We start from the raw sequence: 10,289 nt of genomic DNA on the forward strand, positions 1-10,289 counted from the left end.
TCAAGTTTAAACAAAAGTAAGCCCAGGAAGTGGTTTTGGGGATAGACGGTCATAACAATCAGGTCAGCCTCGCCCACTCTCACAGCAGAGGTGTGTTCAGTTCGCTTGAACATTTGCTACGTTGCGGAACGGTTTGTATTGAACAACACGTTTCCCCAATACGTTATTGAACAGACTTTTGATTTAATGTAGATAATTGCTGTTAGCAAGAAAAAACAATCCACTTGATGCATATCTTGTAGAGAATGGAAAGGCATGAAAGGGTTAACCTTCAAAATAAATAACGTTTAGTAGCGTATGGTCGTGGTCAGTATGGAGTAAACGTTTAGAAAGGGAATGAAACTGGGTACTATCGTCCTGAATTTGTCCAATAGGAACACGTGTGTTTTCCGTTGTAAAACATTTTTGCTACAGCGTTCCTTACTGAAAACTACTCTACCCAGACAACAATGTTGCAGACAGCAGCACTGCAATCTGTAAAAGACACTTATGTAACAACCCGTTCCCATAATTTTTTTGTTATGAAACGAAGAAAATGCAGTATTATGGTACGTCTGTGCTTCTTTACCCTTGATTCTGTCTTTTGTTAAAATACTAGTGTGTTTTTGCCACATGAAATCATAGGTCAACAGTCTCTTTAGTTGAGTTAGCTTGCTAACGTTAGCTACTACTGGCTAAATTCTACCTAGTTAGCTAACTAGAGTATACTGTGTGTTGGCTGTACAATTTCGACTGATAATAACTAAAGGTATATGCATAAAGTAAGTTAACTGGGTAGCCAGCTATGTCCACAAGTGTATAGCTACAGATACTATCAAGTTTGTTTAATGCTTCTCCACACTAGCTAACTAGCCAGTACAGCTAACAAATGCGTAAAACATAATCAATGGAGTAACTAGTTAGATGATTTGCAAGGGACAGAACGTGTAACTTGCTGTGAATTACTGTAGGTAATGACTGAACTGTTGTTGTATTCATGCTGTGACTACAGTGTCTTCAAACTCTTCTAACTTTAAATTGGCCAAGCGTCAATCTCCGTGGAAAGATTCAAGAGACTAGCTATGTTGACTATATTTATCAAGTAAAACAAATACTAGCTATGTTGACTATATTTATCAAGTAAAAAAAGACTAGCTATGTTGACTATGCTCAAAGCCTGCACAATATATGACGCCCTCTTTGCTCTTGTTGTGTTGCAGTGACGTCACGTGCCCAGTGACTGAGTGGACTCTCCTCTTTGTCCTGTTGCTGACCACTATCTTTTCAATGACATCCTACTGACTGAACGGTATATGTGACAACGGCACCCTATTATCACATTATATGGGGAAAGTATTTGTAACTGTCTTTGATGCAATAGGCATATTTTTTTAATATATTTTTTTTATTTCACCTTTATTTAACCAGGTAGGCAAGTTGAGAACAAGTTCTCATTTACAATTGCGACCTGGGCAAGATAAAGCAAAGCAGTTCGACACCTACAACAACACAGAGTTACACATGGAGTAAAACAAACATACAGTCAATAATACAGTAGAAAAATAAGTCTATATACAATGTGAGCAAATGAGGTGAGATAAGGGAGGTAAAGGCTAAAAAAAGGCCATGGTGGCGAAGTAAATACAATATAGCAAGTAAAACACTGGAATGGTAGATTTAAAGTGGAAGAAAGTAGAAATGTGCAAAGTAGAAATAGAAATAATGGGGTGCAAAGGAGCAAAATAAATAAATAAATACAGTAGGGGAAGAGGTAGTTGTTTGGGCTAAATTATAGATGGGCTATGTACAGGTGCAGTAATCTGTGAGCTGCTCTGACAGCTGGTGCTTAAAGCTAGTGAGGGAGATATGATATGATTGATAACTCATCCCCAGATATAGTTTTTATACTTCCACTACTGATATTTTCCTACGTCTTTTCTCCTCCGTAGGTCATTTGTTTTGTAAACTCTATAGGCAACAATACTTCCCACCATGCAGTTGGAGGCCCAGCTGCGTCTTTGTCAGAGCTGTCTATGGTGCTGCAAGAGCGGACTGCGCCTGCTCTTTCAGAGCTCTGTGCACAGGTATGCTCTCTCCCCCTACAGTATTTACCTTTGTGCACAGCTATACAATGTGCATGCCGGTGTGTTTGTGTGCATTTGACACTTGTCTAATTACACTGTACTTACACTAGTATGCTGATGATTGTGGTCTGTTAGGCATTGTTGAGTCCATGGTCACAATACTGTACTGTATTTGGTCCCAGTACTGTGTGTTGTTATCCTGTATAATTAGGATTCCTTGTGTCTCATTGCAGAGCGGCATTTAACCACTACGACCTTCTTGGTGTAAAACCTGATGCCACACTGGAGCAAATCAAGAATGCATTTTTCGATAAATCAAAAAAGGTACGACAATCTCCGAACCTATCAACTAAAAGCTTTAAATACTTAGTAAATTCATAAAAGGCACATGATTTAATGGTTTAAGCAGCACATATTTAGGCTTTATTGTTGCATGCAATTATGGTTTATAAGGAATTGCAGCTTCTCTCTCCGACCACACGAGTGCACTCTTCTACAGTATTTTTCTATCTTCCAACATCACATTCCCACTGTGTTCATGAATAAATATACAGTGAGCTCCAAAAGTATTGGGACAGTGACACGTTTTCTTTTGGCTCTGTACTCCAACACTTTGAATTTGAAATGATACAGTGACTATGAGGTTAATGTGCATTTTCATCCATATCGGTTGAACCTTTTAGAAATTACAGCACGTATTGTACATAGTAACCCCAATTTTAGGGGACCAAAAATATTGGGACAAATTAATTCACTTATGTCTATTAAAGTAGTCAAATTTAGTATTTGGTCCCATATTCCTAGCACATGATTACATCAAGTTTGTGACTCTACAAACTTGTTGGATGCATTTGCTGTTTGTTTTTGGTTGTGTTTCAGATAATTTTGTGCACAATCGAATTTAATGGTAAATAATGTATTGTCATTTTGGAGTCACTTTTATTGTAAATAGGAATAGAATATGTTTCTAAACACTATATTAATGTGGCTGCTACCATGATTACGAATAATCCTGAATGAATTGTGAGTAATGATGAGTGAGATTGTTAGACACACAAATATCATACCCCCAAGACATGCTAACCTCTCACCATTACAATAAAAGGGGATGTTAGCATTTTTTGGGGGTGTTATGATATTTGTGTGTCTAACTTTCTCACTCATCATTATTCACGATTCATTCAGGACTGCCCGTAATCATGGTAACATCCACATTAATGTAGAAGAGACATTCTGTTCTTACAAGGAAAGTGACTCCGAAATGATAGTCACAAGCGAGATGTAATCATTGCGTGCTAGGAATATGGGACCAAATACTAAACTTTTGATTACTTTAATACACATATAAGTGAATTTGTCCCAATACTTTTGGTCCCCTAAAATGGGGGCGACTATGTATAAAAAGTGCTGTAATTTCTAAACGGTTCACCCGATATGGATGAAAATACCCTCAAATTAAAGCTGACGGTCTCATGCTCGCGTATCATTTCAAATCCAAAGTGCTGGAGTACAGAGCCAAAACAACAAATGTGTCACTGTCCCAATACTTTTGGAGCTCACTGTTGTACTGTTTGTTTTGGTGTTGTGAGGATCTCTATGTTAACAGGGATGTACAGTATATTTGCCAGTACATATTTGTATTGTGTGTTGTATTATGTCAGTACATGAGTTTTCTGCAGTTTGTAGCTACACAGTAAGTTTATATCTATCTGTATGTATGCATGTACAGTAGTAACCCTGGTTTGTCCTAATCCTCATCCTGACTGCTCAAATGTAGTGTACACACATCCATTTAGCACCGACTGAAACAGCGGGAGCATTCAACAGTGTGCTGGTATCGACTGCTTTTTCATCACTAATCCTCACTGCCCCCTGTCTCTCTACCAGATGCACCCAGACAGTGACCCGTCTAACCCGGGGCTGCATGGCCAGTTTGTGGAGCTGAACGAGGCCTACAGGGTGCTGAGTAAGGAGGTGTCCAGGAGAGAGTACGACCTGCGGCTACGGCACCCTTACACTGGGGGACAGGCCTTCAGACCCACCTCCACATACAACCCCAGGTACATAAACAAATGTGCACACACTCAAGCAAGCAGGAACTAACCCATGCATACAAACACACACACACACACACACACACACACACACACGTGTCCCATTATGCCTGGTGAAAACCAAACACTGCATTCCACAGTAAGAAGCTCATACAAATGGTCAAGCATGGTGTTGGTGGTAGTGTAATGGTTTGGGGATGCTTTGCTGCCTCAGGACCTGAACGACTTGCCTTAATAGAAGGAACCATACATCCTGCTCTGTATCAGAGAATTCTACAGGAGAATGTCAGGCCATCCGTCTGTGAGCTGAAGCTGAAGGACAGCTGGGTCATGCAGCAAGAGAATGATTCAACATAAAAAATGGCTAAAAATAAACACATTTGACGTTTTGGAATTGCCTAGTCAAAGTCCAGACCTAATCCCAATTGAGAATTTGTGGCGGGACTTGAAACGAGCAGTTCATGCTTGAAAACACACATATGTCGTCGAGTTAAAGCAGTTCTGCATGCAAGAGTGGGCTAATATTCCTCCACAGCGATGTTAGAGACTGATCAACAACTACGGGAAGTATTTGGTTGGAGTCATTGCAGCTAAAGGTGGGGGGGAAATTACTTTTTCACACAGGGGAATCGGGTGTTGCACAACTTTGTTAACTAAATAAATAAAACAAGTATCAATTTTGTTTATTTGTAAACTCAGGTTCCCTTTATCTAAATTAGGTTTTGGTTGAAATTCTGATAACATTCAGTATCAAAAATATGCAAAAGTAGAGAAAATTAGAAAGGGGGCAAATACTTTTTCACAGCGCTGTATATACTATATTTGTATTTATTATGGATCCCCATTAGTTCCTGCCAAGGCAGCAGCTGCTCTTCCTGAGGTCCAGCAAAATTAAGGCAGTTTATACCATTTTAAAAACATTACAATACATTCACAGATGCTATCTTCTGTATACCACCCCTACCTTGTCACAGCACAACTGATTGGCTCAAATGCATTAAGAAGGAAAGAAATTCAACAAATTAACTTTTAACAAGGCACACCTATTAATTGAAATGCATTCCAGGTGACTACCTCATGAAGCTGGTTGAGAGAATGCCAAGAGTGTGCAAAGCTGTCATCAAGGCAAAGGGTGGCTACTTTGAAGAATTTCAAATATAAAATATATTTAGATTTGTTTAATACTTTTCTGGTTACTACAGGATTCCATATGTGTTATTTCATAGTTTTTATATCTTCACTATTATTCTACAATGTAGAAAATAGTACAAACAAAGAAAAAGCGTTGAATGAGATTGTGTGTCCAAACTTTTGACTTGATTTGATTTACTGTATATATACTCTGGACTGCGAAATTGCTCGTCCTAATATTTCTTAGTTCCATTCTTTTACTTTTTAGATTTGTGTGTATTGTTAGATATTACTGCAGTGTTGGAGCTAGGAACACACGCATTTCGCTACACCCACAATAACATCTGCTAAATATGTGTATGTGACCAATAGAATTGTATTTTATTTGACAAACAGCCCTGTGAGTTCATACACAAATCTCAAGAGTTTTATTCCCCTTTTCTCTCTCTCTCTCTCAGGGCGGAAGCTCAGGAGAGTATGCGCTACTGGGATCAGTTCAAACACTCTCAGCCTCAGGAGACCACAGCTGAGGAGTGGGAGAGGAAGAGGAAGAGGAACTTTAGAATAGTTAGCTACTGTATGCTCATCATGGGCCTGAGCATCAGCACTCACGTTCTCTTCTTCAGGTAACATCATGGGCCTGAGCATCAGCGCTCACGTTCTCTTCATGTAACATCATGGGCCTGAGCATCAGCGCTCACGTTCTCTTCTTCAGGTAACATCATGGGCCTGAGCATCAGCACTCACGTTCTCTTCATGTAACATCATGGGCCTGAGCATCAGCGCTCACGTTCTCTTCTTCAGGTAACATCATGGGCCTGAGCATCAGCGCTCACGTTCTCTTCTTCAGGTAACATCATGGGCCTGAGCATCAGCGCTCACATTCTCTTCATGTAACATCATGGGCCTGAGCATCAGCGCTCACATTCTCTTCATGTAACATCATGGGCCTGAGCATCAGCGCTCACGTTCTCTTCTTCAGGTAACATCATGGGCCTGAGCATCAGCGCTCACGTTCTCTTCTTCATGTAACATCATGGGCCTGAGCATCAGCGCTCACGTTCTCTTCATGTAACATCATGGGCCTGAGCATCAGCACTCACGTTCTCTTCTTCATGTAACATCATGGGCCTGAGCATCAGCGCTCACATTCTCTTCATGTAACATCATGGGCCTGAGCATCAGCACTCACGTTCTCTTCTTCATGTAACATCATGGGCCTGAGCATCAGCGCTCACGTTCTCTTCATGTAACATCATGGGCCTGAGCATCAGCGCTCACGTTCTCTTCTTCATGTAACATCATGGGACTGAGCATCAGCACTCACGTTCTCTTCTTCAGGTAACATCATGGGCCTGAGCATCAGCGCTCACGTTCTCTTCATGTAACATCATGGGACTGAGCATCAGCACTCACGTTCTCTTCTTTAGGTAACATCATGGGCCTGAGCATCAGCACTCACGTTCTCTTCTTTAGGTAACATCATGGGCCTGAGCATCAGCGCTCACGTTCTCATCATGTAACATCATGGGCCTGAGCATCAGCGCTCACATTCTCTTCATGTAACATCATGGGCCTGAGCATCAGCGCTCACGTTCTCTTCTTCATGTAACATCATGGGCCTGAGCATCAGCGCTCACATTCTCTTCATGTAACATCATGGGCCTGAGCATCAGCGCTCACGTTCTCTTCTTTAGGTAACATCATGGGCCTGAGCATCAGCACTCACGTTCTCTTCTTCATGTAACATCATGGGCCTGAGCATCAGCGCTCACATTCTCTTCATGTAACATCATGGGCCTGAGCATCAGCACTCACGTTCTCTTCTTCATGTAACATCATGGGCCTGAGCATCAGCGCTCACGTTCTCTTCATGTAACATCATGGGCCTGAGCATCAGCGCTCACGTTCTCTTCTTCATGTAACATCATGGGACTGAGCATCAGCACTCACGTTCTCTTCTTCATGTAACATCATGGGCCTGAGCATCAGCGCTCACGTTCTCTTCATGTAACATCATGGGCCTGAGCATCAGCGCTCACGTTCTCTTCATGTAACATCATGGGACTGAGCATCAGCACTCACGTTCTCTTCTTTAGGTAACATCATGGGCCTGAGCATCAGCACTCACGTTCTCTTCTTTAGGTAACATCATGGGCCTGAGCATCAGCGCTCACGTTCTCATCATGTAACATCATGGGCCTGAGCATCAGCGCTCACGTTCTCTTCTTCATGTAACATCATGGGCCTGAGCATCAGCGCTCACATTCTCTTCATGTAACATCATGGGCCTGAGCATCAGCGCTCACGTTCTCTTCTTCATGTAACATCATGGGCCTGAGCATCAGCGCTCACATTCTCTTCATGTAACATCATGGGCCTGAGCATCAGCGCTCACGTTCTCTTCTTTAGGTAACATCATGGGCCTGAGCATCAGCGCTCACGTTCTCTTCTTTAGGTAACATCATGGGCCAGTGCTCACGTTCTCTTCAGGTAATATGGGAAAAGACCAGAGTGAAACTGATACTTGGACATTAGTACTGTATGTATGTACACTCAGCACATAATTAAATAAGAAATGCAGTACTTCTGTCACGTTCAAGGAAAGGAATCACACTTCTGTCACGCAAATGCATTTCTGAGTAATGTGCCAAAATGTGACATTTGACTATTACTGCTACTACTATGTTTTTACTCATTCATAGTCTAGACTAAATAGTCTGTAGACTCCGATAACTGTCTGTTTTGTAGGCACAGGTGCCCCTGGCTCAGACCCAGGTTGTGCTGTCATATATCTGCTAATCTGTGTTTTGGCACGATGACTTGAAAGCACTTTTATTGTTTGTAGAGATTCAACTTTTCCTGGTATGACTATTTGTACTAGTACGGAATAATAAAACATGAATAATAATCAAAATACCAATTGAACTGGCAACGATATTCCACTGTGTGTAAGTCTGTTGTCTGACAGGTCTCTCTGTCTTCCGGTCACACAGAAAATTGGAGTCAATCCATAACAACTTCATGGATGAGAAGGACAGGGTCATCACACAGATCTACAAAGAGTCCAAAGAAAGGGCAAGGTGTGTGAGAATTCAAACGTGTTATAAGTGTTTATTACATGTGTTACTACACTGTTCTAGTTACGGTAGTGGTAGTTATCAACATTGCATCGAGTATGTATTAATATGATTTGTTTGTAGGATATACCTGAGACTGGACCTGATTTCTTCATTTTGATTTGCAGAGTGAACGGGTTTAAGAAGCAGACAGAGATTCTCAGACAGAAACATGCAGACTTCCTGGAGAAATACAAAATCACTCGCAACAGTGGAGAGGACAAGTAGGAGTTTCGTAGAATAAGAGTACACCTTAAAACAAGGTAGATTGAGTTGGCGGAAGGCCAATGAAGAGGAATGGAGTCAGTCAGGAAGGGGAGTGAACGGTTGAATGTGTTAGGAGTAGTTAGCTTTCAAAGAAAATAACATTGGGGCAAACGTTTATGATGTGCACAGCTAACGTTTATGATGTGCACAGCTGACGTTTGCTTGGACCTCGGATACTAAACTGAGGAGTAAAATTTAAAAAAAAGACGTGTATTAGCTGGGATATTGTAACAACATAGTATGTAATGCCTGGGTGAAACTGGAACAGCATATGGGGTACATGTCTTTGTCACAGTAGAAAGTCGACCCCAGCCGTTCTAGGTTTCTTCAAAAGGAGAATGTTTGTGGAGGTTTGGTCCGGTATCACAAGACTAACGGCAGTAGGACCTGGTCGTTAGCAGCACATCTCTTCCTCTGTTGGATGGAACCAAGACTCCTGTTAGCCAGTTGCTAATTGGTTCGCAGTGACATGCCGTTTTCCCCCACGCCCGTTCAGAGGCAGTCTGATGGGGGTTCATATGACAGTGTGAATTTGCCCACTGGAGATGCAGTACAGTGTTGCGTACTGAAGACAAATCAAAGGTAAAGTCCCTTAATGACGGATAAGGGGTGCTGTGCACAGCTGCCCTTGAACCAATGGGATTCAGTCATTGTGCCTCTCTGTGAGTCAATGATATCATGGAACTCTTGACATCGCTACTGGGCCCATGGTGGACCCAAATACAGTCATAAAGAGTTTTTCCTGACAATGATACCTATAGGCAATATTTTGGGCCTAGAGCATTTCCTGGTCATATGATGAGGGAAAACTGTTCCCAGATACAGTGCATTTGGAAAGTATTCAGACCCCTTGACTTTTTCCACATTTTGTTACATTACAGCCTTATTCTAAAATTGATTAAATAGTCCCCCCCCCCCCCCCCCCCCCTCATCAATCTACACACAATACCCCATAATGACAAAGTAAAAACAGGTTTTTAGAAATGTTTGCAAATTTTATAAAAAACTAAAAACTGAAATATCACATTTACATAAGTATTCAGACCCTTACCCAGTACTTTGTTAAAGCACCTTTGGCATTCTTCTCTGCAGGTTTTCTCAAGCTCTGTCAGGTTGGATGGGGAGTGTTGCTGCACAGTTATTTTCAGGTCTCTCCAGAGATGTTTGATCGAGTTCATGTCCGGGCTCTGGCTGGGCCACACTAGGACATTCAGAGACTTGTCCCGAAGCCACTCCTGCGTTGTCTTGGCTGTGTGCTTAGGGTCGTTGTCCTGTTGGAAGATGGACCTTCACCCCAGTCTGAGGTCCTGAGCGCTCTGGAGCAGGTTTTCATCAAGGATCTCTCTGTACTTTGCTCCCTTCATCTTTCCCTCGATCCCGACAAGTCTCCCAGTCCCTGGCGCTTTAAAACATCCCACAGCATGATGCTGCCACCACCATGCTTCACCGTAGGGATGGTGCCAGGATTCCTCCAGACGTGACACTTAGCATTCAGGCCAAAGAGTTCAATCTTGGTTTCATCAGACCAGAGAATCTTGTTTCTCATGGTCTGAGAGTCCTTTAAGTACCTTTTGGTCACTCTACCATAAAGACCTGAGTGGTGGAGTGCTGCAGAGATAGTTGTCCTTCTGGAAGTTTCTCCCATCTCTACAGAG

General features: G+C 42.0%; 1 protein-coding gene across 1 annotated transcript; it reads left to right on the forward strand.

Annotated features, from left to right (window-relative positions):
- Positions 1-439: 439 nt before the first annotated feature.
- Positions 440-9,542, forward strand: dnajc4 (DnaJ (Hsp40) homolog, subfamily C, member 4). Its single transcript, XM_038993579.1, has 8 exons — positions 440-548; positions 1,200-1,288; positions 1,929-2,063; positions 2,297-2,387; positions 3,951-4,123; positions 5,707-5,874; positions 8,245-8,331; positions 8,496-9,542. The coding sequence occupies exons 3-8, from the start codon at positions 1,972-1,974 to the stop codon at positions 8,593-8,595; spliced, it is 711 nt and encodes a 236-aa protein (XP_038849507.1). The 5' UTR covers positions 440-548; positions 1,200-1,288; positions 1,929-1,971; the 3' UTR covers positions 8,596-9,542.
- The last annotated feature ends 747 nt before the right edge of the window (positions 9,543-10,289 follow it).

This window comes from Salvelinus namaycush, chromosome 5 (genome assembly GCF_016432855.1).
Source record: "Salvelinus namaycush isolate Seneca chromosome 5, SaNama_1.0, whole genome shotgun sequence".
Lineage (NCBI taxonomy): Eukaryota > Metazoa > Chordata > Actinopteri > Salmoniformes > Salmonidae > Salvelinus > Salvelinus namaycush.

Bases quoted from the DNA above. Each gene is read 5' to 3' on its own strand.
- dnajc4 (XM_038993579.1), top strand. From the start codon at position 1,972: ATGCAGTTGGAGGCCCAGCTGCGTCTTTGTCAGAGCTGTCTATGGTGC. The intron at 2,388-3,950 runs GTACGACAATCT...TCTCTCTACCAG, and splicing joins TTTTCGATAAATCAAAAAAG to ATGCACCCAGACAGTGACCC. The intron at 4,124-5,706 runs GTACATAAACAA...TCTCTCTCTCAG, and splicing joins ACCTCCACATACAACCCCAG to GGCGGAAGCTCAGGAGAGTA.